The sequence below is a fragment of the Anas platyrhynchos genome, chromosome 3 (genome assembly GCF_047663525.1).
Source record: "Anas platyrhynchos isolate ZD024472 breed Pekin duck chromosome 3, IASCAAS_PekinDuck_T2T, whole genome shotgun sequence".
In the NCBI taxonomy this organism is placed as follows: domain Eukaryota; kingdom Metazoa; phylum Chordata; class Aves; order Anseriformes; family Anatidae; genus Anas; species Anas platyrhynchos.
The window spans coordinates 15,009,620-15,033,457 of record NC_092589.1 but is presented as its reverse complement, the minus strand read 5'-3'; the positions used below and the strand labels follow the sequence as shown (position 1 = coordinate 15,033,457).

At 67.6% G+C, this 23,838-nt stretch overlaps 3 protein-coding genes across 9 annotated transcripts in view; 1 reads left to right on the top strand and 2 right to left on the bottom strand.

The window, feature by feature from the left end:
• Positions 1-11,950, top strand: part of LOC101804941 (phosphofurin acidic cluster sorting protein 1) — a 42,742-nt gene extending 30,792 nt beyond the window's left edge. For both annotated transcript variants that reach the window (XM_038176531.2, XM_038176532.2), the window contains exons 3-24: positions 673-762; positions 1,088-1,213; positions 1,318-1,480; positions 1,637-1,728; positions 2,270-2,350; positions 3,131-3,190; positions 3,523-3,674; positions 6,590-6,683; positions 7,003-7,074; positions 7,272-7,402; positions 7,530-7,662; positions 7,780-7,884; positions 8,688-8,794; positions 8,969-9,123; positions 9,213-9,323; positions 9,414-9,516; positions 10,159-10,201; positions 10,279-10,321; positions 10,407-10,548; positions 10,648-10,871; positions 11,068-11,181; positions 11,270-11,950. In XM_038176531.2, coding sequence (XP_038032459.2) covers positions 673-762; positions 1,088-1,213; positions 1,318-1,480; positions 1,637-1,728; positions 2,270-2,350; positions 3,131-3,190; positions 3,523-3,674; positions 6,590-6,683; positions 7,003-7,074; positions 7,272-7,402; positions 7,530-7,662; positions 7,780-7,884; positions 8,688-8,794; positions 8,969-9,123; positions 9,213-9,323; positions 9,414-9,516; positions 10,159-10,201; positions 10,279-10,321; positions 10,407-10,548; positions 10,648-10,871; positions 11,068-11,181; positions 11,270-11,385 — 2,457 coding nt within the window. In that variant the 3' untranslated portion in view covers positions 11,386-11,950. The remainder of the gene's footprint in view (positions 1-672; positions 763-1,087; positions 1,214-1,317; positions 1,481-1,636; positions 1,729-2,269; positions 2,351-3,130; positions 3,191-3,522; positions 3,675-6,589; positions 6,684-7,002; positions 7,075-7,271; positions 7,403-7,529; positions 7,663-7,779; positions 7,885-8,687; positions 8,795-8,968; positions 9,124-9,212; positions 9,324-9,413; positions 9,517-10,158; positions 10,202-10,278; positions 10,322-10,406; positions 10,549-10,647; positions 10,872-11,067; positions 11,182-11,269) is intronic.
• Positions 11,951-12,101: 151 nt separating this feature from the next.
• On the bottom strand, positions 12,102-21,412 carry LOC101801987 (cullin-9). Of its 6 annotated transcripts, none has more exons than XM_038176527.2 (29): positions 20,680-21,411; positions 20,229-20,383; positions 19,687-20,157; positions 19,451-19,586; positions 19,051-19,241; positions 18,589-18,973; positions 18,297-18,486; positions 18,012-18,219; positions 17,739-17,926; positions 17,453-17,661; positions 17,101-17,338; positions 16,876-16,981; positions 16,453-16,680; positions 16,252-16,342; positions 16,003-16,174; positions 15,821-15,926; positions 15,612-15,707; positions 15,349-15,524; positions 15,114-15,247; positions 14,867-15,043; positions 14,591-14,697; positions 14,329-14,511; positions 14,041-14,189; positions 13,734-13,950; positions 13,504-13,654; positions 13,270-13,406; positions 13,045-13,168; positions 12,569-12,771; positions 12,102-12,477 (listed from the first exon to the last, which is right to left on the bottom strand). In XM_038176527.2, the coding sequence occupies exons 1-29, from the start codon at positions 21,302-21,304 to the stop codon at positions 12,193-12,195; spliced, it is 5,838 nt and encodes a 1,945-aa protein (XP_038032455.2). In that variant the 5' UTR covers positions 21,305-21,411; the 3' UTR covers positions 12,102-12,192. The 6 variants fall into 6 exon arrangements, 5 of the variants coding, with proteins under 5 accessions (XP_038032455.2, XP_038032456.2, XP_071891488.1 ...); XM_038176528.2 differs by having other exon boundaries at positions 12,569-12,765; XM_072035387.1 differs by having other exon boundaries at positions 16,453-16,671.
• An 86-nt stretch (positions 21,413-21,498) lies between these two features.
• Positions 21,499-23,829, bottom strand: MRPL2 (mitochondrial ribosomal protein L2). Its single transcript, XM_027453531.3, has 6 exons — positions 23,545-23,829; positions 22,582-22,705; positions 22,361-22,476; positions 22,162-22,272; positions 21,836-21,909; positions 21,499-21,738 (listed from the first exon to the last, which is right to left on the bottom strand). The coding sequence occupies exons 1-6, from the start codon at positions 23,783-23,785 to the stop codon at positions 21,520-21,522; spliced, it is 885 nt and encodes a 294-aa protein (XP_027309332.3). The 5' UTR covers positions 23,786-23,829; the 3' UTR covers positions 21,499-21,519.
• Positions 23,830-23,838: the final 9 nt, after the last annotated feature.

Sequence of the window (23,838 nt, the reverse complement as noted above, 5' to 3'; positions counted from 1 at the left end):
TACAGAGGGGATTTTTCACCCCCCAGATCATTCGGTCTCTCTGGGTCAGCAGCCACGCCGTAGTTGGAGGTAGTGAAGGTAGGAGAGAAGTAAAGGAAAGAGTATTAAGAGTGGGCTGTGTTGATGGAGATCCTCTTTTACTGCCCTCCTAGGGGAAAAAGCAGTTATGTATGTGGAGAGGGAAGGCACGTTGCCAGAGGAAATGGCTAGGAAGAGCTTTTGGAGGGATGAGGTGGGTGAGGGGGGACCCCTGAGACAGACAGACCCCGCAGAGCCAGCTGTGCCTGGGTCTGTCTGCCGGGGGAGACGTGCTCCAGGACTGTCCCTTTGTCCCTTCCCTGGCCAGGCAGTGCATTTGGACCTTTTCCTTCCCCTGCTGGTGCTGTCTGCCTGGCTGTGTTGGGGTGCGAGGAGCCAGGCGAAGCAGAGCAGGCTGAGGAAAAGCAGGTCCCGGCAGGCGGGCAGGGAGAAGGGGCCCTTGGCAGCTCGGGGGCAACCCCAGGATTTCCCAACGCGTTTATTGGCGTTTGCAAGGTGGCTCTGCGAGGTGGGACAGAGCAGAGCCAAGGCGCTGGCTCCTTCCTCCCGGGCTACAAACACCAGACCCACGTGCGTGGTGTGATGGAGCCCGTGGCCAGGATGCTCCAGCCGAGCTGTGCAACCTTTTTGCAGGGTTCGAAGCGAGTCCTGAGGTCGAATGAATACGTCCTCCCGCCTGGCGGCCTGATGGAGACCGAGCTGGAGCTGACCTTCTCGCTGCAGGTACCTCGCCCGGCCCCCTGGGTGCTCCCCTTGCACAGAGTTTCTCAGCAGGAATGGTTTTGGGGCTCACTGGGATGGGGGCAGCCTCTGAGGAGGGGCTGCCTACGCTCTGATCACAGCACAGGCTCATGCTGCTGGCCTGCTGCTCCGGGGTTTCAGGGGCAGTGGGGATTTGGGGGATGACACAGAGCACGGGTGGCCTTTGAGGGGCACCCCAAAGGTGAGCAGGGCAGCCCCTGCTGTATGTCAGCACCGAGGAGGAGCTCCCCACCTCCCCGTGGGCCATCCCCAGCCCTGCCCTCACGCTGCCTTCCCTCCCCCCCAGTACCCACACTTTCTGAAGAGGGACGGCAACAAGCTGCAGATCATGCTGCAGCGCAGGAAGAGGTACAAGAACCGCACCATCCTGGGCTACAAGACCCTCGCGGTGGGCATCATTAACATGGCCGAGGTACGGGGTGCTGGGCACGGAGCAGGGAGCTTGGCACCACCAGTGCCGGCGCTGGGGAGGGAGCTCGGTGCCACGAGCACACCCACATTTGTCTGCCTGCCCAGGTGATGCAGCACCCGACGGACGGAGGGCAGCTCCTGAGCCTCCACAGCAACATGAAGGACGTGAACATCCGGGTGGCCGAAATCAGCATCTACTCCTTGTCCAGTCAGCCCATCGACCACGAGGATGGAAGTGTCCCCTCGGGTCCTAAAATCAAGGCTTCAGGTGTGTGTGCGTTCACCCGCGGACCTTAAAGGCAAGAGTTTGGGGTGGGGCGTGGGGAACTGAGCGCATCCCCAAGCGTCTGCCAGCAATACCGAGCATGTCGGGGCCTTGACAGATGTCTCGCTCAGCTGTGGCATCTGCAGTGTCTGCTTTCAGATCGCTCCCCAGACATCGATAACTACTCTGAAGAGGAGGATGACAGCTTCTCCTCAGAGCAGGAGGCCAGCGATGATGCTGTTCAGGGCCAGGTAAGGGAGGGGTCTGCCAGGGCGGCTTCCATCCCAGTCCCATCTCTCAGGCAAGGATCAGATGTTGAGGGTCTGCACCGCCCCAAGCTCTCCCATCTCCCTTGCAAATATTTGTCGTGGTTTCAGAGGGCAGAGAGCCACAAAACCTGGCAGCAGTAAGGACCGTGGTGCACGAGGTGCTTGGATGAGCCATAAGTCCCACCGTTGTGTCCCAGGAGCTGTCTGATCTGCAGCACAAAGCCCTGCTGAGCCCCTTGCACCACGGATGCTATCCCTTCTCCCTGTGATAAGGATAGGGGAGGTCTCAGGAGAGGGGAGATCAGGAGAACAGCACGTGGGTCATGGGGAGGCTGAGGAAAGAGGTTTAGGTTGCAACAAGGACGTTGCAGAAGGCTGCTGTGCCTCCTCTGCACCTTGCTGGCACGTTGTCCCCCTGGAAAGTGAGGAGCAAGCCCCTGGGAGAGGGGGCCAAAGCTTTTCAAAGTGGGAGCTCCCTGCAGCACCCGGGTTGCTCTGACGTGCCGTGGCCTCTTGCCCGCAGGATCTGTTTGACGAAGAGGACGACTTGAGGAAAACCAAGAAGGCCAGGAGGAAAATGATCCGAACCACCTCGATGACCAGAGTAACACCTGCGTTTCCAATGTGATCAAAGGGATGGAAGGGACTCAACTTCCTCCCCTCCCTGCAGAGTGGGGCTGGATTTTTGGGTTGGGGGAGATGCTGGCAGTGGTGCAGAGCAGGTGATGGAGCCCTTGGCTCTGAACAGAATGGGAAAACCTCCTGCCTTCACTGGATTAGCGTGCTGGCCAGAGCCATACCCCGGCTCGTGGCCTATGCGATGTTAGCCTGGCTTTGTGCAGCTGATCTGTGGGCAATGGTTCTGACTCACTGCTGTGGCACAGTCTCTGCTCCTTCACTCCTGAGGAGGGGGAAGGCTGGCACGAGGAGGGCTGTTGGCAGCTCTTCTGCCACTCAGCAGAAGGGGGGAGCTGCTCCCCAAGCATCTCCTTGTCCCTGTCATGTCCCTGGGTTTGTTCCCCATCTTCCCTTGATCGGAGGCAAACTTTCTCCTTGAGGTTGTTCCCCATCTTTTCTCGACTGAAGGCAGCATTCCTCAAACGGGTGTTCTGGGAAACAGGGGGGTTAAATGGAGAGAAAGTGCTCTTCCAGCCTGGAGCAGTCATAGTCCCTGCACCATCCCTCATGCCCCAATGCGGCAGCTTCTCATGGAATCCAGATTTAATCCAAATCCTACTGCAAATTTAAGGACCAAGGTAGATCCTAGCCTGTGGACCCAGAAAGGAGCTGTGAAAGAGAGCAATTAGGGGCTGTGCATTTATCATCTCGGAACCTGCTTGGATAGTTTTGCTGACCGTATATTTCTCCCCTTGTTTTGTTTTAGCAACCCAACTTCAAGCAGAAATTCGTGGCTTTGCTGAAGAGGTTTAAAGTGACAGAGGAGGTAAGGAGCAGGAAGGCTGCCCCACCTGGCAGTGGCTCCTCACAGATGTGTCGGTGTCAGGGTGCTGGTTCCTGCTAACTGGGAGCCCGAGCCTGGGCTGCAGGTGCTCAGGGCTGTTCCCAAAGCGTGTGTGAGGCACGGCACAGGCTGGGGCTTGGCCTTTTCAAAGCCTTCTGCCTCAAAAAGGCAACTCTGAGCTTCATGCTCCAATCAAAAACACCTTCCCAAAAAGCCTGTTGGGGGGATGTCATGCTTGTGACAACCTCCTTTGGCCCAGTGACAATCCCACCTGGCCTGCGATGCTGATAACTCCCTAACTCTTTGTCCCACAGGTCCTGGACTCTGACCCCGTCGACCAGACCCAGGAGGTGGAGGAAGACCTGGGCTTGCTCTATGACAGCCTGGAGGAGTGCAACAACAGCGACAGCAGCCCAGAGATCGAGGACAACGAGAGCGTGCACAGTACGCCCAAGCCGACCCTGAGGTGAGGATTGCAGGAGGCCGCAGGCCACCAGCACCGTCCCTGGGACCTGGAGAAATGCCCCCAACACTTCTCTGTTGCTTGGCCTAACGTAGGCATTGCCCCCTCTCCTTTCCCACTGCCATCTTCTGTTGGCACAGCTGAGATCCTCACTTGCGTATCCTGATTAAAAAAAACCCTCAAAGCTGCCCATTAAAACCGGGTTCCCCCATACTGACTCTCATTTGATTTGCTCCCAGTCCAGCACCTGACACTATTCCTGAAGCACCTCCTTGATCTCCGCCCCTGCTGGCGCTAGCTCTCACACCTTCCTGCTGCCACTCCTGGCCTTCTCAGGCTTTCCACCCCGAAGCACGCCTGTCTTTTGAGCACGTTGTCTCGAGACTGCTAGGGCCAGTCCCTGTGTCCCCGTGGGATCTGCATGTTGTGCTCCCACCCCTCGTGGAGGTGTATGGCTTTTTTTTTTTCATTCACCTGGCCTCTCTGCTCGTGGCTGTTCTGTTTCTGTGCTGTCCTTTCGTGAGGGAGCTGCCTTCTGCTGCCTTCCTGCTTGGCTGCCTCACGGTGCCCTGAATCTCTTCTAGGCGAGAAGAGACCAAGCTGGGATGAGTTGTCATTATTGTCTCTAGAGTTAATTACTTGATTTGGATTAGTTTGTATCCCTGGTGAAGGTGCTCGGCAGGGGCAGCAGACTTGGTCCGCCCCAGGCAAAATGCTTGAAAGGAGAACTGCTGGATTCAGGGACCACTTCGGGGCATGGGGAGGAGCCAGGAACAGGACTGCAGTCACATCTCCCCCAGATCCACAAGTTGTTGGGGAGGAGACAGCAGCGTGTGGGCACGGGGGAGCTGCTGAGGTGGTCTGCTCAGAGCTCCTGAAAGAGTTTCATGCCACCGCTCACCGCAGGCTTTAAAGAAACAGGTGCTGGGGGAGAAAAAGGATGGAGGTCTTGCATTCCCCTGGGCTATGGGGTCCCAGTGCAGAGCATTTTCACCCTGGTTGCCTCAGGAAGCTGGTGGTGACCTTCCAACCCAGCCTGTAAATTCAAGAGGTGCTCCTCGTGTTGGGTTTGATTTTTTTTTTGGTCATAGGCAGCCTTGCTAGACACCACAAAGCCTGGGTCTGGAGATCAGAGGGGAAGGAGCAAAATTCTCCTTGGGTGGCTGAGAATATGGACAGCAGGGAAGGGGGCTACGCAAAAGGACTGGGATTTACCTAAATCCGAACCCGCTGAGACTCTGACTCAGTCACACCTGGAGGAGAGAGCCTTTAAATTGCAAAGCAGGGAGAGCTGAGAGCTGCGGGAGAGCTCTGTGCTCGGCGTGACACATCCCCTAGTGACGAAAGCTTCTGGATGGCAAGAGAGAGAGGGCAGAAACAGGCACAGCTTCCATGTGGCGGGGGGGAGGCAGCCCCATTTGAAGGGGGCGTTGAAAGCCACAATTCACACCCAAATGTACACAATTTGGGTGAATCCAGTGTCTAAGGGCTGAGGACACTTTTCGAGGTGCCAGCCAGGGGTATGCCATATCAGGTAGGATTACAGGGACAGTACAAAGGAGAGGAGCTGGCCGGGGGCTGTATTTTTAGAAAGCTTATCATGTTTCTCTGGTTTGACTCTGAAGGTTTTAATATGGTCTGTCTGGGCAGATTGAGATTGTTGGCTGAGAAAAGGCAAGTGCAGAGCCACGGCTGTGCAGGGTGCTGACGGTGCCTGAGGTCCTGTCCTGGAGACTGGAGGGGTGGAGAGAGCAGAAATGTGCTATTAACAGGAGGCATCAGCTATCCCCGTGTGACCTGAGGAAAATATCTCATCGGGCACAAGATGAGATCAAATCTGTGGCTTTTGTGAATGACCGTGTGGTGAAGCAGCTGGGCATGGAGCTAGCGAGGGGGAAACTGAGCCGTGAGTTCTCCGGGCAGCCTGTAAATGCTGCTGCTCTGTGCTGGGACCATCACTTACCGAGATGCAACGTCCCTGCAGGAGCAGTAAAAGCAGAGCACCCGACGCCGTCGTGCCTGTAGGCAAATGAGGAAGTCAAGAAAAGGAAAGTGCAGGGGGCAGCCAGGGCATTCAGAAGCCCGTGGGCATCCCGCAGGAAGCTGCAGGTGAATCCAGATGAGGATAACAGGGGAAAATCTGGCAGAGTGCTTACAGAGCAGCTCCGTGTCCTGTGCCTCTGGTCATCCCTGCAACCCAGCAGGCCAGATCAAGAGAAGGTTTTGCTGGGAGTGAGCACAGACAGACAGACAGACAGACAGCTCCGGGGGAAGTTGCCTCACTTCTCTAAGGGGAAGCTGCACGGTGCGGGCGGGCTGCCTGCCTGCAAGGGAGAGCTGGGGGGGGACCCAGCGGTGTAGCCTGCTGGTTTCCCCAAGGCTTCTGTGGTCTCTGAGCAGCCCACAGGCCGTGCAGGGGTCCTTGATGAATAATTGATGGGTGGAAAGAGGGGAGACGAAGGTGGGAGCGGGCAGCCCTCGCTGTGCTGGCAGAGACCACCCTGTTCCCAAGTCACTTGGAGTGGCACCGCAGCACGTTTGGGTTGTGGTGTTGGCAGAGACCCCGCACCTAGCTGGGTGGAGACCCCCCTGCCTCGCTGGGGCTGCCTTTCTGCACCCTGCCGTGGCAGGGGATCACCGGAGGGGGAAGCAGCTGCTGGTAGGAGGCAGAGACCTGCCTCTGATTCCCCAGGGTCGCAGGTTTCAGCCTGCTGGGGCACGAGGCCACATGGGCGTCCACCCCCCGCGTCCCGCCGGGGACCTCTCCACGGTGCTCTGTGCTGCTTGGGACAGGCCGGCGGGGGTGCGCTGGGGTCGTGGTGACTTTTGTTCCTCTCTTATTCCTGCCTTTTTTTTTTTTTTTTTTTTTTTCTCTCCCGTCTGTCTGTCCGTCCGTCCGTCTGTCTGTTTCTCTGCAGGCGTTTCTTTGAGGGAGTCTCTCATTCTGGTTCCCAGACTGAGATCGGCAGTCTGCACAGCCAGAAAGGGCAGGATCAAGAGTCGGGCAGCCCTGTGAGTTACACCACCACCACCACCACCTCCCGTCCCCTGCCCTCCCCGGCCAGCCCAGCACCCCCCTCAGCGCCCGCAGCTCCCTCTGAGACCAAACCCGGGGCTGCTCCTTCCCTTCTTTCCTCTTCTTTCTCCCAGTGCCAGCAGACAGGCAAGGCAGGGGGGCGTCCTCTGGGGCCGGTCCCAGCGGGATGCCGGGCTCCCCGGTGGGAGCAAACGTGCTGCGAGGCCGGGCCAGGTCCCGCTGCGGGCATGGGGCACCGGCAGCCGCCCCGCACGGGGCGCTCCGTCCTGCCCTAACCCCGCTCCCTGTCCCCAGGGCGAGGTGGAGAAGAGGAAGCCGGGAGCTCCACGAGTGCAGGAGGAGCCAGGAGCAGAGGTCCCCGCAGTGGTGAGTCCAGGCTATGGGACATGGAGCAGGGATGGAGCTCCCTCGGTCCCTGGGATGGGCAGAGGGGGCTGGAGAACAGCAGGGCTGGAAGGAGGGTCAGGAGATGGGGCTGCAGGAGGTCTTCAGCTCTGCTGTAGGGCCGCCAGGGCACAGGGAGGAGGTTGGGGAGCCCCAACGGGACTGTGTGTTTCCCTCAGGAGCTGGCCGCAGAGGAGCCGAGCCCCCGGCTGGCCCCCACAGAGGCTGCCACGAGGGAGGGCAGCGTGGACAGGCTGGCCCAGCTGGGCCCCGGGACCAAAGCTGAGCTTCCCAGTGCCGTGTCGCCCAGGTAAGGCAGCTCCGAGCCCCCTGGCAGAGCTGGGAAGGCTCAGCGATGGCTCACCGGGGTGAGGGGGGGCTGGAGGAGGTGGGATTTCCCCCCACGCAGCCTCACCTCTCCCGCTTCTGGCTCGCAGCAAGGCGGACAGCAAGCAGCTGTGGCGTCCCCGCAGCACCTCCGTGAAGGACAGGCAGAGCTCCAAGGGCCAGGGCGGCCGCACCAGCAGCCTGGACAGCGAGAGCTCTCCCGACTCGTGGCACAGCACCCAGGTGAGGGTCCTGGAAAGGCCTCCTCAGCTGGAGGGCTCTCCCTGCTGGGCCCTCTGAGGCCAGCAGGTCGGCTGGGGCAGCCTGCAGAGCCTAACCTTGGTGGGGACGCTGTCGTAGGTGCCCCGAAAATCAGTTTACGATCAGCTGAACCAGATCCTGGTCTCCGACGAGCATCTCCCAGAGAGCATCGTGCTGGTGAATGTCGCCGAGTGGCAGGGGCAGGTGAGTAGCTGCCAAGGGATGGCCCTTCCTGGGGGACACGGTGCGTTTGCAGAGCTGAGCTGCGTGCACTCAGTCTGTCTGTCCGTCTCCTCCATGGCTGCTGGATCCTCAAAGCACAATGCCCGGAGCAGTCCCAGGGGGATGGCTGACCGGCTGCGTGCCTCACGCTGCTTGGTACTGCTCAGAGCTTCGCTGGGTGCTGCAGCAGAGGTGCTGCACTCCCCCTGCTGGCTCCAGGCCCCGGGGAGCAGTAGAGGCACTTTTCCTGCTTAGAGATGAGAGGGCCTGCTGGAAAATCCATGCTTGGGGCAGGAGAAAAGCTCCGCGGGGAGAGTCTTTCCCCAGGCTGCACATCCTTGGTGTGTTCCTGCTCTAGCTGCCATGCTAACAGGGGCAAAAGGAGTGATGTCTGTTCCCAGATCCTGATGTGGGCACTTCTAAGCCCCCCAGCCTAGCACAGCAGCGCTGTTCAGCTGCGTGCAGACACCTGAAGAGGCACAGAAGGATTTTGGAGTGTCATAGGAGGGAGCCAGAGAAGGGAACGAACAAAGGAGGGCCCTGCTGTGGGATGGCAGGGCTCAATCAGAGGGTCCCTTGATCTCAACCCCTTCATCTCAAGGAGCACAGCCTGGTTCCTGGGACAGCTGTGCCCTTGTCACTGCAGGCTGGTGACCGCTGAGCTCAGCGCAGGGGCTGGGAGGAGCGGGGACACTCGGGCAAGCAGCCAGGGCTGTCCGGGCGGTGTCAGTGTGTGGGGCAGGCACCCGCGGCGTGGCTTCACCCCGTGCTCTCTCCCTTGGCAGTACGTGAGCGAGCAGCTCCTGGCGCACAAGCAGCTGGTCGTGTCCACCTGCTCGGTGGCAGACATCCAGGCGGCCTTCAACACCACCGTCTCCCGCATCCAGCGATAGTGAGTGCAGCTCGGGCGCCGTCCTGCCGCTGCTGGGGAGGGCACTGGTCCCCCCCCGGGGCTCACCGGGACGCCGTGGCAGCAGCAGGGCTCTGATGCTGGGCTTGGCTGGCCTGGCAGGGCCACCCGCTGAGCCACCGAGGGTCCATGGTGGTCTTTGTGTCCCTCCGGCAGCTGTAACTGCAACTCCCACATGCCTCCCCCGGTGAAGGTGGTTGTGGCGGGGGACCAGAGCTACCTGAGCGTGGTCCTCCGCTTCTTCGTGGAGCAGCTGGCCAGCAAGACCCCCGACTGGCTCAACTACCTGCGGTTCCTGCTGGTGCCACTGGGTGAGAGCCACGGCGAGCCTGCCTTGTCCTCCCCCACCTCCCCAGCCCCTTCCCCTGCCTGCAGCCAGCACCCCCCGTGTCTCCCGCAGGCTCCCACCCCCTCGCCAAGTACCTGGCCTCGGTGGATAACAAGTACAGCACGCTCTTCCTGGACACGGCGTGGCGGGAGCTGTTCAGCAGGGCTGAGCCGCCCGCTGCAGGTGAGGAACGGGGCCCGACGGGGCCGGCAGCACCCCCAAAAAGCAATCCCAGCCACCTTCGGGGCCTCTCACCGCTCCCTGTGCCCGCAGACACCGTGGACATCGCCGGCCGCGTCACCCAGTTCATCGCCGGGGCCAGCCTCTCCCACCAGCTCCCCATCTCCGAGGCCATGCTGACCTACAAGCAGAAGAGGTGAGCGCAGCCCGGGGTGGCCTTCCCTGCCTGCTGGGCACACGGGGAGATGGGGGACGAGCTGAGTGAGGCCCCGCACTGCCCCCCCTGCCCCTCCCCGGCGGGGACGGACGGACGGACGGACGGACTGGGCTGGGCTGGGTTGGGGGCTGCGAGCCAGCAGCGTGCTGCCCCCGGGGGGTTGACGCTCGTGTTCCGGCTGCACTCTCACCTCTCCCTTCTCTTGGTTTCTGGCACCCAAGGAAGAGAAGTCTCTATTTTGATTTTTATATCAGGTATTGGCTCGTGCTTGCTGTGCCGCTGCCTGGCCCGCCCTCCTTCCCTCCCTCCCCACCCCGTGTGCGTCCGTCCCGTCCCGTCCCGTCCCTCTTGCCAGTGCAGAGGAGCCGCGGCCCCCAGAGCGGGGCAGGGCTGCCCTCCCTGCATGCCAGCCCTCTCCCGGCACCGCAGGGGCCGACTCCTCGCCTCCTCGTGTAGTGTGCCCTGCGCTGCCACGGCGGGGACAGGGTGGCCCAGGGGAGGGAGGGCAGAGAAGAGGGGCCCGGCGGCCAGGAGCCAGCTCCCTTTGGCCCTTTGACAGCGCGAGGGTCCCCAAGCCGCGAGGCTGGCCGGCCCCTGAGCAGCTTTTTCTTCCTTGCGCAGCCCCGATGAGGACTCCTGCCAGAAGTTTGTGCCCTTCGTGGGGGTGAGTGTAACGGGCTGGGGGCAGAGGGGCAGCACGTGGTGCTGGCGGGGCTCGTCTCACCCCCTCTCTCCTCGCAGGTGGTGAAGGTGGGCCTGGTGGAGCAGTCCTTCAGCGCCTCCGGTGAGTCCCTGGAGCCCCTTCCTCATCCTGGGGAGCTCCTCGGTGCTGTCCCCCAGCCCCCCTGACCCCCACTTTCCCTCCCCAGTGGATTCGGATGATGCCACAGCCTGCGCTCCCTCGCTGCTGAGCTCAACGCCAACCGCCAGCGGAGCAGCCCCCTACGGCAAGGAGACCGTGAGCACCCCGCCGCCCTCCCCGTCGGTCAGCAGCGGGCTCTCGGGGGCCGGGTAAGGAAGGGACACGAGGGTTTGGGGTGCTCCCAGGCCAGGCTGCCAGGTCCCGGGGCTGGCTGCAGCTGGGTTAATGGCTGCTCCCCTCTTGGCCAGGTCTCTGAGCCCCGGCGTGGAGGTGATGGGCCTGCAGGTGGACTACTGGACGACCCAGGGGCTGGAGAGGAAGAAGGAGGGCGAGAAGAGGGAGACGGGCATCAAGAACACGCTCAAGAGCAATTTCCGCTCGCTCCAGGTCAGCCGCATCCCCGGCGTCGGGGAGCTGGTGCCGCCCAGCACCATGGCCATGACCGTGGTCACCAAGGAGAAGAACAAGAAAGGTAAATCCTCATCCTTCTCCTGTTTTTTGGGGTACAACCAGTTGGAAAAAAGGGCAGGGGGGAGCCTGCGGGAGGGCAGAGCTGGGAGCTGGCGGGGCAGGAACCAGGCGGTGAAGGCAGCCCTGGGGAGAGGGGTCCCACCCCGGGCCAGGTGGGGATGTCCTGATGGTGATCTCGTCTGGCCACTGCCCCCCAGTGATGTTCCTGAGCAAGAAACCCAAGGAGAAGGACCTGGAGCCCAAGAGCCAAGTCATCGAGGGGATCACACGCCTCATCTGCACGGCCAAGCACCAGAACACCATGTTGCGAGGTGAGGGGGGGGCGCCAGCCCCACGGGGCTGCAGGCACCCGAGCAGGGGGCCGGGGCTGCACCTCACCGCCCCCCCCTCTGCCCTCAGTGTCCATAGATGGGGTGGAGTGGAACGACGTGAAGTTTTTCCAGCTGGCAGCGCAGTGGCCAACGCATGTCAAGTACCTCCCCGTGGGCATCTTCGGCTACTCCAAGGGCGTGTGAGAGGCGCTGCGGAGGGGCACGGGAGCCCCCACTCCACGGCCCAGCCCCCTCCAGCTCTGCAGAGGGCCCTCCACACCCGCACCGAGGCCGGCTCCACGCATCCTCCGACACCAGCCAGGGCACCGCGCCATCCGCCTCCCCTCACCCCCAACGGCAGCCTGGGACAAGGGGACCCTGGGGGGGTTCTCCGGGCCCCCCTTTTCCCCGCTGCGGCCGCCGGGGCCCCAGCTGGGCTGGGCCCGGGCAGCTCCCCAGCGCCGGAGCCACAGCAGGGGCTGCTCAGCAGGGCCCCCTGCCCTCCCTGGCCCTGCCTCAGCCACACTCCTCATCCCCCCGCTGCCACGGCCGGCGAGGTGAAGCCGAAGCCGTGCCCGGGCTGCCGGGGGGGTCACCCTCATGTCCACATCCTCCCCCCCTCCAACCAGCCCTGTCCCCAGGGTGCTGCCAGCTGGAGGCGCGGCCTGGGGGCAGCTGGGATTTTTTTTTACAAGATTCTATTTTTTTTAAATTTATTGTACGGTTACTTTTCGGGATTAATTTTAATAAATTAATGCTGGTACCATTACGGCGGTGGCAGTGTGGCTCCCTCCGTGCCCGAGGCCACCAGCACCTCTCCAGCAAGCAGGGCCACCTCGGGGAGGTGGAAAACAAAAGCATAACCCCACCACGCCACCCTAGGGGCCAGGTGCAGCTCTCAGACACATCAGCCGATGGGATTGGGAGCAGCTGGGCTTCTTTATTCAAAATTAAAGTCCTCAGGAAGGGCTGGGCCAGCAGGACACAGGCTACGCCCAGCCCGCTCCTTATCTACCTGAAGGTGGAGAAAGTCTGTCTCCTCTCAGCAGCCGCCGGGCTCGGGGCTGTCTTGATCTCCACAGTCTGGAAGGCAACGGGGGGCTGCGCCTGCGAGCCGGGGGGCTCTGGGGACTCATCAGGGACGTACTCCAGGACGTGGGGCCTCTCCTCCTGGCGCCGCAGGTAGCCCTGGTTCAGCAGGTGCAGCACGCAGGACAGCACGTCCACGCTGTGGCAGCAGAAGCTCGGGAACTGCAGCCCCGGCCCCAGCTCGCCCTTCTGGCAGGCAGCGAGCACCTACAGCAGCGAGGGAGCCGCCAGCTGCAGGGCAGCGCCCGGCACGGCCCCCGGGCAGCCCCTCGCCGCCCCCCGCCTGCAGCCTCCCTACCCTGAACACCAGGTTGTCGATGTGCAGCCGCTTCTCCGCCTTGAGGATGCGGCTGAGGAGGCAGCAGAGGACGTTCCTCTTCCTCTCCAGGGCGCCGCTCTCAGCCCTCTCTGCCCGCAGGTACCTCTGCCGGGGCAGCAGCCTCAGCTGGCGGCCGGAGGCTTGGGCCAGGGCCGCCCGGTTCAGCCGCAGGGCACCTGGAGCTAGCACCCGGCCCACGGTCAGCCGGGCCCCGAGCTGCTCCCTGCAGGAGCCCCAGGGACCGCTGCCGTCACCCCGAGCCCGGCCCCACCGCCCGCGTGCCCACGAGCCCCCAGCCCCACACACGCACCCACCCCAAAGCCCGGCCCCAACCTCGCCCCGGGACTCAGCCCCGGCAGCCAGACTCCCCCCGAGCCCCTCCACATCCCCCCGAGCCCCTCCACCCCCCCCAGCACCCCCCCAGCACCCCCAAGGGTGCCTGGCCCCATGCTCACCCCCCGGCGCGCAGCTCCGCAGCAGGACGGCCTCGCCCTCGCCCTCGGTCAGCGGTGCCAGCGCCTGCTGCAGCAGCTCCGCAGGGAGCCCCGTGGCCTGCAGCAGGGACTCAACGGCCACCTCCTGCGGGAGGGCAGCGGCCGGGCGAGGACCTCAGCGCCCGGAGACCCCCGGCAGGGGGGCACGGCCCCGCTTGGCCCCAGCTCTGTGGCCCCGGCTCCTACCTCGGCGCCGTTGAAGCGCAGCAGGACGAACATCTGCAGCGTGGACACGTGCAGGACGCAGTCTCCGAAGCGCAGCTCGGCACGGCCCAGCCACGTCCACTGCAGCCCCCGCGGCCTCGCGCCCGCCCAGCTGTGGCCTGCCGGGGGACACCAGCGCCAGCGCCAGGGCTGACACCGCTGCCGGGCAGCCCCCAGCCCCAGCGGCCCCAGTGCCGGGCACCCCGTGGCACTCACTCTGCCCGCAGAAGGCGGCGAAGGCGCCCAGCAGGGAGCTCAGCGCGGCCGGGAAGAAGCGCCCGGGCTCGGCCATGCGGCACAGCGGGGACACGGGCCAGCAGCGCGGGGACAGGGCCAGCACCGTCACCTCCGGAGCCTCCCCCGGCGCCTGGGTGCAAGGACACGGGGGCAGCTCAGGGCCCCGCGGGGAGCACTTGGCCCCCAGCCGGCCCCGCTGCCCCGCTCACCTCGTGCTTGGGGCTCTCCGCGCCCGGCTCCAGCAGCCGCTTGTCCCGCTCCTGCAGCTGGAAGAGGCGGAACTGCCGCTGCAGCTCCTCCGACTCGGCCAGGTCGCTCAGCATCTGCTGGGGGAAGCGGCGGGGGAAGCACAGCCCCAGCTGCTCCAGGACGGCCCCTTCCAGCCACGAGGGGCCCTGCGCCAGGAGCCGGTCCCCCAGGTACAGCCTGCCACAGCCACCGGCGCGCGTCAGGGCCGCCGCCACCATCACCACCCAGCCCGGCCTCGTCCCCAGCGCCTGGGCACGGCCACCTCACCGGTAGAAGTGCTCGAAGGTGTGGGCGAACTCCAGGCCGCTGAAGACGACGAAGGGCTCCAGCAGCTGCTGCAGCAGCCCCGTGCTGCCCGCGGCCCCGCTGAGCTCCTGGATCTTCCCGTCCAGGTAGCGGGCGAAGCACTCGCTCGCCTGCGGGGGGACGCGGACGGGTGTGCGGGGCGCCCGAGCTGGGTGTGCGGGGCACCCCACGGCCCCAGGGTGGCCGGGACGTGGCCACCCCGTAGCTCGCCCAAGGCCCCGGTGCTGGAGCCACCCCACCCGGACTCACGTGCAGGGCGGTGAGGAAGGGGAGCTGCAGCAGCGCCCCCGCGAAGCCCTGGCCCAGGGCGCCCAGGAAGGCAGCCTGCTGCCCGAAGAGCTCCTCCGTGGCGCCGCGAAGTCGCCGGTACAGCCCGCAGTACCGCTCCGCCACGTCTGGCGCCTGCCCCGCCGCCTGCAGGAACCGCTGCGCCTGGGGGCACGGCACCACCGGGATCAGCACCCAGCCCCGGCCCCCTGCCCCCCGCCCCCAGCCCCAGCCCCAGCCCTACCTGCTGCTGCACCACGCTGCTCCAGCACTGCGCCATGCCCCGCAGCCCACTCGGCGTCTGCGCCACCGCCCTGGGCAGCGCCTCCTTGTTCCTGCCCTCCTGCCCGCCTGCCGGGGCACAGCCGGGGCTCAGCGCAGCCCCGCACGTGGAGTGGCAGCAGCACGGCCACGGGGAGGCTCGGCCGCGAGCCCTCCTGTGCCCCAGGGCCCTCTGCGGAGCCCCCGTAGCTGCGGCACAGGGTTCGTGGCCCCCTCCCGAGGGCCGCCCCTCGCTCACCCGCCACCCTCGCCTCCTCCGGCTCAGCGCCACCGGGGTCCACGTGCACCAGGAGCTGGGTCAGGAGCCGCACGCAGGAGCCGAAGGTGTCGCCGCGGGCCGGGGGGCGCGGGGCCGGCTCCCCGCTCCCCAGGTACTCGCTCAGCAGCCAGGCCAGGGGGCTGACGCCGCTGGGGTCTGCGGGGCCGCAGGGCTCAGGGCGGGCGCCCGGGGACGGGGCAGCGCGGGGAGGGGCGCGAGCGGGTACCTGGGCTGGTGATGCTCTGCACCAGGGGGCTCACCAGGGCCTCCCAGCACGTCCTGCCCAAGGCCCGGGCCGCCTCGTCGTCGGGAAGGAAGCGCTCGGCGAAGTCCTGCTCGTGCCGCAGCGCCCGGTTCAGCCTGCAACGGCGAGAGGGGGGCAGGACAGGGGGCACGGGGCCGGCACCCCGGCAGGACGCCCCCGGCCGCCCCAGGGCACCCCCGCTCCCGCGGCCCCTCACCTGCCGAAGAGCTGCAGCAGCCGCCCCCGGTCCCGGCGGATCTCCTGGCCCCAGGCGTGCGCCCGAGCGGCGCAGCAGAGGGAGGTCCGGCGGCACAGCTGCTCCTTGAAGACGGGCCAGAAGCTGGGCTTGGGCCCCAGCACCTCGATGCCGCGCACGCGCGTGTCGATGCCGCCCTGCGGGAGGGAGAGAAGGGAGAGAGCTCGGCCCCCAGCCCCCAGCCCCTCGCCTGCAGCCCTGTGCCACCGGCCCCGGCTCCCCACCTGCTGGCAGCGCTTCACCCGGATCTGGATGAGGGGCCAGAAGCGCGGCGCGTTCCGCAGCAGCACCACCCGGCTGGCCGAGGGCGGCACGGTCACCTGCGGGCACACGGCGAGCCCTCAGCCAGCGGCATGGGGAGCGCCCGCGGCCCCGCGCTGCCCCAGCCAGCCCCCGGTGCCAGCCCCCGCTGCCGGCCCCCGGTGGCACTCACGGCGTTGAGCTCCGTCCTGATGGCCGCGGGGCTGTCCCCCCCCAGCACCACCACGCGGGCCGGCATGTAGCTCGAGTCCTCGCTGGCCACCAGCATGCTCAGCTCCCTGCGTGGGGTCCGTGAGGCAGGGCTCGGGCAGAGCCTCGGGGCTCCCTGCCTGCCCCCGGGCCCCCCGGCCCTACCTGACCACCACCCCGCACTGCATGTGCAGGGTGATGAAGTGGGAGCCGGTGCTGCCGTTGGACTCCCAGTAGGTCTTGGGGTTCCCGTCCGTGAGCTTGCCGGCGCGGTGCGGGTTGGAGGAGACCTGCACCTTCTCCCAGCACTTGTCCTCCTTCGCCTCCACGCTGGAGCCTGCGGGGAGGGCGCGCGGAGCCTCCAGCTGCCAGCCCAGGCACAGCGGGCGCCGGGGCCCCGCTCCCCACGCTCACCTCGGCACAGCTTGCGCAGGAAGACGTCGAAGAAGGGGATGCTGATGGGCCGCTGGCTCCGGCGGTGCTCCTCGATCTGCCCCAGCGCCAGCTGCGGGACGGGCACGGGGACGGGCACGGGGACGGGGACGGGGACGGGCGGTTACTGGGGGCAGGGCTCCCGGGGGGCTCCCGGGGGGCTCCCCAGCTGCCCGGGCCCACCTGGATGCAGCCGGCCAAGATGCTGCCTGTCAGCGTCCTGTGCAGGCCGGCGACCTTCTCGCAGCCGCTCAGCAGCTGCAGCAGGGCTGGCGCCGTGGGCACGGCCGAGCTGTGCTTCTCCAGGGCTTTGGCCAGGGCCTCGTAGGTGCCCGCGCGGCACATGGCCACGGCGCAGTCCTTGCTGGCGGCGGCCAGGCGGTGCAGGAAGCCGACGACCTCCTGCACCGCCTGCGGAGGAGGCAGCCCTGAGCCGCCAGCCCGGCACCAGGAGCCCCCCAGCGCCGTGCCGCAGGGCTCCAGCCCCTCTCCAAAGGGCCAAACTGCTGCTGGGCACGCAGCCACCGCGATGCGACCGTGAAGGCTGCTCCCGGGGCGTGCCACGAGGAACCCCCACAGCCAGCAGAGCCGCCCCTGCCCCCTCACCTCGCGGTCGCTGCTGTGGGCGCTCAGCAAGGACAAGCAGGGCTCCACGCAGTCGTGCCAGGGCAGCGCGTCCTCCTGGAAGCCGTCCAGGAACTTGTTCAGGATCCTGAGCGAGGGACAGGGCCCCTCAGGACGCGGCACACAAAGCCAGCCCCGCTGCCCTGCTCCTGCTCCTCCTCCCGCAGGGGCCACGTCCTGCAGGGCCCCCGCAACCCCCAGCCCCACCTGAGGATCCGCAGCCCGATGCTCTTCTCGGCCCCCCGCAGCTCCAGGCTGCGCAGCAGCGCTCGGAAGCAGCGGCGCTCCTGTGGCCGCGGGGACGCCCGGCCGGAGGGCTCAGGGTCGGGGCCTCCGCCGCAGAGCTGCCGCTCCAGGGCCACCACCACGTCCTCGGGCAGCGCGTCGTCCCCCGGGCCGCCCGCGGGCGTCTGCGCGTCCCTGGCCTCCAGCAGGGCCTCGGCACCTGTGGGACAGGGAGCGGGGACAGGGAGCGGGGACAGGGAGCGGGGACAGGGAGCGGGGACGTGGCGGGCCCGGCCTGGGCACCACGGCACGGGGAGGGGCGCGGGGTCGCTACCTGGGGTCTCGGGGCCCAGGGGCAGCCGGTGCTCCGCCAGGCGGTTGATGACGCCGAGGGCCAGCAGCGCGGTGGGGCCCTGCCCGTCCCGCCAGCAGCTCTGCAGCACCGCGGGGAGCTCGCCGCTCACCAGCTGCTCCGCCAGGCCCCGGTGCCCGTCCACCAGCATCCGCAGCACCAGCAAGCCGTTCCGCACGCCCGAGGCGCCCCTGCGGGGACGGGCACGACGTGGCGGCGCCCCGGCCCCATGGCACCCGCCCTCCCCGGTCCCAGTCCCCGTCCCTACCCTGGGACGCCCCGCATGGCGCGCACGGCGGCGGGGATGGCGCTCAGCAGGCCCGGCGAGCCCTCGCCGCCGGCGGAGCCGATGCTGGCGAAGACCTCCCGCAGCAGCTGCGCGTCGCCGTGGCTCAGGGCCGAGGGCGTCCCCGCGGCGCCTCCGGGCTCGCCGGCTCCCACCAGCGCCTTCAGGGCCTGCGGGGCCCGGGGCGGCTCAGGGGCTGCGGGCGCCTCCCCGGCCCGGCCCCGCCGCCCGCGGCGCCCCTCGGCCGCTCCTCACCGCCAGGCCCGCCTGCTGCACCAGGGCGGAGGCGGCGTGCTGCCGCATGCAGCCCAGCACGGCCCACACGCCGCCCTCCGTGGCGAAGGGCACGCGCCAGGCGCGCCTCTCCAGCAGCAGGGCCACCAGCCGCAGCGCCAGCGCCGCCGGGCGCTTCTCGGCCGCCTGGGCGCTCAGCAGCTCCACCGCCGCCCTCACCAGCTTCTCCCTGCGCGCAGAGGCCGCTCAGGAGGGGCTCGGCGCCCTGCCCTCGGCCGCCCTGCCCGTGCCGGGCTCCCCTCGCACCTGCTGCCCTCGCCGCCCGGCTGCTGCTGCTCCGGCTCCGGCTCCGGCTCCTGCTGCAGGACCCTCACCATGTGCTGCAGCCCGGCCACGCGCAGCTCCGCCTCGCAGCCGCCGCTCCGGATCGCCTCCGCCACCCGCGCCACCTCGGCCAGCGAGCCCCTGCCGTGAGCCCCCTCGCAGCTGCCCCACGCTGCCGGGGGAGGCCGGGCCGTCAGGGCGGCAGCAGTGCCCAGGGCCCCCAAAGCCCCACGCGGGTTCTGGCACCCTGTGCCCGTGCCCCCCGCGCCGTCACCTCCGCTCTCCGCCGCCTCCGGGAAGCGCAGCCCTTCCCTCTCCAGCAGCTCTCCGAACAGCTGGGAATCCGACTTGGGCTCCTCACAGACGTCGTCCTCGTCCCTCGCTGCCTCGTCCTTTGCTTCCTTGTCCCTCGCTGCCTCGTCCCTCGTGGCACCAGGCCCAGCGCTCCCGCAGCCGGCACCCTCCGAGGGCACCTCGGGGCTGCCCCCGCCGTCCCGCTCGGCCCCCCTGCCCGGCCAGTACTTGCCGTAGACGCGGGAGCCGCGCAGGTGGCTGCGGGCGCCGCCCCGGCTCCGCTCCTCCAAGACCCGCAGCACCTCCTGGGCCAGCCCCGCGGGCACCGGCAGCTGGATCAGGGCCTCCTCGTCCAGCCCCGGCAGCTGCACAGACGGGGCCGCGTCAGCCCCCGGGACTCAGGGGGGGCCCCGCCGCCCACCCTCGCCCCCTCGGCCCCCACCTGCGCTGCCCGCTGCCGCTGGAGCAGGCGGGCGATCTCCTCCTGCTCCTGCGCTTCCAGCTGCCTGACGAAGAAGAGCAGCTCCCACCACTCGGCGCGGCTCAGCGTCCCCGCGGCCTGGCTCGGCTGCTCCCCCAGGTAGGGCGGGGAGTACAGCCCCCCCAGGGGCTTGGGGCAGAACGGCTGCGCCCCTGCAGGGCGGCAGAGCGAGGGGAGGCGGCGTCAGCTCCGCCAGCTGCCCATGGCACGGAGCACGGAGCCGAAACGGGCACCTCCAGCTCAGGGCTGTGCCAAAATGCTCCCGCAGCACCTGGAGCAGGGCACGGCTCCGTCACGCAGCACCCAGAGCGCCAGCAGGGCCGGGTAGAGGAGCCACAGGTGCAGTCGATGCGATGCTCACCTGCTGCCAGTCTGTGGCTGTTTATCAGCCTCGTCCCCCGCTGCCGCCCCTCCTGCTCCTCCTGCCCCGGGGAGCCGATGATCTCCACCATGTGCCAGTGAACCCAGTAGGTGCAGCCCAGCGCTTGCCAGTACACCTGCGGAGGAGAGACCCACACAGAGGTGAGCGAGGGAATGGAAGACGAGGCTCCAGAGCGGTGCCAGGACAGCCAGCCCCATCCTCGCAGCAGCGGGTACCTGCACGGGCGGCGTGCCGTCGTTGCTCTGCCGAAATTCGCCCTCGTCCCCCGCGCTGACCTGCTCGTAGTCCTCCAGCAGGCGCACCCGCATGCCGGGCACCAGCTGCGCCCGCACGTACTCCACGTAGCTGCTGCGGCTGGGGAAGGCCGAGCGCGTCTTGAAGGCGCTGGGCTCCTTGGGTGGAGGAGCCGGGGCTGCCCGGGCAGCGCTGCAGGACGCGGCCCCGTGCTGGAAGATGGAGCGGGGGGTTTGGGGCTTTGTCTCCTGCCAGGCCGGCGGCTCTGGCTCGTGGCTGTGCTCCCAGCCCATGGCACGCAGCAGCTCCACGATGAGGCCGGCCATCGCCATGCTGAACTCAAACTCCTGCTTCAGGCGGCTGCTCTCCGGCTGCTCCCCTCCCTGCTCCTCCAGGAGGGAGGTGACGCGCAGGTAGCGCTTCACCAGGGCGAACAGCTGCTTCCCGGGGATCTGCAACGGGCAGGGCCCTCAGGGGATGCCTGGCTCAGCGCCTCCATCCCAAAACCAGGCTCCCCCTCTACCTGGGGAAGGTGGATGCCCTCAAAGGACATGCAGTGCTCTTCCGAGGATGTTGTCTCAGCAAACAGCTCCAGCAAGGTGTAGCGGCTGTCGAAGTCCATGTGCTGCTCGACGCCGTCCTGCTGGCTCAGGGACAGCAGGACATAAGCCCAGCTCCCTGTAAGCACAGCAGAAACCCTTCAGTCCCTCCTCACGCCACCCTGAGACACATGAGAGAGAAAACATTTCTCTCGTGTGTGTGTGTGTGCGTGTGTGCAGCTACTGGGGAATGCTGTGTGATGGGGAGAAATGTGGCACCAGCGGCTGGGATGGCCGGGGGGGTCCCAGTGCCAGTGAGGGGAGCACGGGGGGCTCTCAGCCACCACAGTGGGAACAGCGTCCCCTAAATCAGCTACTGGAGGGACTGCCATGGACGAGGTGAAGGGCACCCTGCTTCCCTCCCAGCCCCCCCACCTGCGTCGTGTGAAGCCAGGGCCCTCAGCATCTTGCCGGCGCTGCGGCAGATCCGCTTGTCCTTGTGGCACAGCATCCTCGCCAGCAGCTCGAGGGCTCCCGTCTCCCTGAAGGCGCCCGCCAGCGAGCCGATGCCGGCGTAGGCGCTCAGCACGTGGACGGTGTCCAGCACGGAGGCGGCCCCGGTGCCGCCCAGCTGCCGGCCGGCTCGCCGCACCAGGCTCCCCACGTCGGCCTCCATCTCCCGCAGCGAGGCTTCGTCCGGGCCGCCCGCCCTCTCCTCCTCCTCCTCCTTCTCTTCCTCCTCCTCCTCCTCCTCGGCCCGCGGCCCCGCCGGCTTCCCCTCGCCCAGCAGCGCCGGGCAGCTGGCGCACGCCTCCTCCGCGGACATCCACAGCGCCACGCTCCCGGCGTCGGGCCCCGCCGAGGACTCGGAGCGCACCAGGCTCCAGCGCACCAGGTACCGCGGCTGCCCGTCCTGGCCTCGCCGCTGCCGCAGCAGCTCCCGTGGGCAGGCCTGCAGCTCGGGGCCCAGCGGCACCACCAGGCCGCTACTGGGGGTACTGGGAGGAGCTGGGGGCCCATGCCCAGCAGCAGGAGGAGGAGGAGGCTGAGCGGCTCGCATGGCACCGAGGAGCAGTGGGCAGACACAGCCTCACACAGGCAGCATCCCTGCTGCCACCGGGGCGAGCGGCTCTGTGAGGCTTCCGGGCTTGCAGCGCCGCACGCATGCGCAGGAGGAGCGACAGAGGGGGGCTGGGCCCTGCAGGTCCCCTCCCCCCTTCCCGTTCATTAATTAATTAAGCAACAAGAGCCGGGTGGGAGCTGGCACACGCGGCTTTATTGTCCCGGCGGGGCCGCCACGCGGGGCAGGTGCACGTAGCTCTTGAGGGGCGGCAGGGGCCGGATCTTGCGGCCGGCCCAGCCGCCCTTGCGGTGCCACAGCCCCGTGTGGGGCCGCTTGCCCAGCCAGCGGTTGCGGCCCGCCTTGCCGATCACCCGCTTGTTGTGGTCCACGTTGGAGACGCGGCCCACCGTGGCCACGCAGGTCTCCAGCACCTGGGGGAAAAAGGAGAAGCCGTCGGCACCCCGTCCGCCGTTAGGTGGGGGGCAGGGGGTGGGGGTTTAGGGCTGGCGCGGCTCCGGGCTCCGCTACCTGCATTTGCCTCTTGGAGGGCAGCTGCACGATGGCCGTCCCGTTCACCTTGCGCAGCAGCACCCCGCAGGTCCCTGCCAGGAGAGGAGGAGGAGGAGGATGGGGCCGCGCTGAGCAGCAGGACTTTGTGCCGAACCACAGGGGGCACGTCCCCAAACACCCCAAACACCCATGCCACTCACGCAGCGCCTCCCCCAGGGGACAGACCCCCGGGGGCAGCACAGGGAGGCTGTCACACAGCTGTGCCCACCCCTAGGAAACACAATTTCACACCCCAGCACGGGGAGAGGAGGGGACAGGCAGCGGGTGGCCCCGCACAGACGCACCGGCCGCACGGATGTACTGCGCTCCCTTGCCGGGGTGGCTCTCCAGGTTGCAGATCAGCGTGCCCACGGGCAGGGCCCCCAGCGGGTAGGCGTCCCCTTCCTTGGCCGACACTGTGGGGGGGGGAAAAAGCCGTGAGCATGGCATGGGGAGGGCGCTGAGCCCCCAAACGGGGCCAGCACGCAGCCCCGGGGTGCGCACCCGCCATCCTGCCGATGTGCGCCGAGTTCCTGATGATGTCCCCCGGCTGCATGTTCTCCGTGGCGATGATCCAGCGCTTCCGATTGCCGCCGGCCACCAGCGCGATGTCAGCCGACCTGCCCAGAGGCACGGAGGGTCAGAGCGGGGTTTGTCACGCTGCAGGGACCCCCCCCACACACCAGCCCCCAGCCCCCGGAGCCTGCCCGGTGCCCGGTGCTCGCCTGCACGGGTCGTATCGCACGCTGACCACCTTCTCGCTGCCCTCCTGGTAGCGCAGCCGCTGGAAGTCGATCATGCGGTACCGCTGCTTGTGGCCCCCCCCGATGCCCCGCACGCGGATGCGACCTGGGGGACAAGGTGGGGGGGGGGGCTCCACATGGGTCAGGGTCCCCCCTCAGCCACCCGGTGCCCCCTTCACCCCCCCTGGGTCCCCTCAAGTCCCCAAGGTCCCCTCAGCCCCCTGGTGGCCCCCCATCTCCAGTGCCCCCCCCCAACATCCCCTCAGCCCCCCAGTGACCTCCCCAGGTTCCCCTGGGTCCCCCGAGGTGCCCCCCCAAACCCCAGTGTCCCCCACCCCCAGATCAGATCCCCTCAGCCCCCCAGTGCCCTCCCAGCCCCCCCAGGTCCCCCAATCCCCTGGTACCCCCCTCAGCCCCGGTACCCCCCCCCAGATCCCCTCAACCCCCCCTGATGCCCCCCCCCAGGTCCCCCTCAGCCCCCTGGGTCCCCTCAGGTGCCCCCCCCAACCCCAATGTCCCCCCCCCCAGATCAGATCCCCTCAGCCCCCTGGTGCACCCCCAGGTCCCCCCAGCCCCCCAGTGCCCCCCCAGCCCCCGGTGCCCCCCCCGGGTTCCCTCAGCCCCCCGGGTCCCTCCTCAGCCCCCCAGTGCCCTCCCAGCCCCCCCAGGTCCCCCAATCCCCCAGTGCCCCCCTCACCCCCCCAGTGCCCCCCGGTGCCCTCCCCACCCCCAGTACCCCCCCCAAATCCCCTCAACCCCCCCGATGCCCCCTCCCCAGGTCCCCTTCAGCCCCCTGGGACCCCCAGATGCCCCCCCCCAGCCCCAGTGCCCCCCCCATATCCCCTCAGCCCCCCAGTGCCCCCCCCAGACCAGATCCCCTCAGCCCCCCGGTGCACCCCCAGGTCCCCCCAGACCCCCAGGTCCCCCCCCAGCCCCGGCTCCCACCCGTGTGGTCGCGCCCCCCGGTTTTCCTCATGCCGAGGGGCCGCACGGTGTACTTGACGCGGCACTTCCACATGGGGTCAGTCGTGCAGCGCGCCGCCGAGGCGCTCAGCCAGCGGCCGGCGGCCGCCGCCAGGCCCCCGGAGGGCGCCGCTATCGCGACAGGCCGGGCGGCGGCGATAGCGGCGCGGGGGGGCGACAGCACCAGCGCCCCCAGCGCCCGGCACAGCGCGGCGGCCGCCATCTTGCGCGCCGCTCCCCCCGCCCTGTGAGGCCACCGCGCATGCGCGTCGCGGC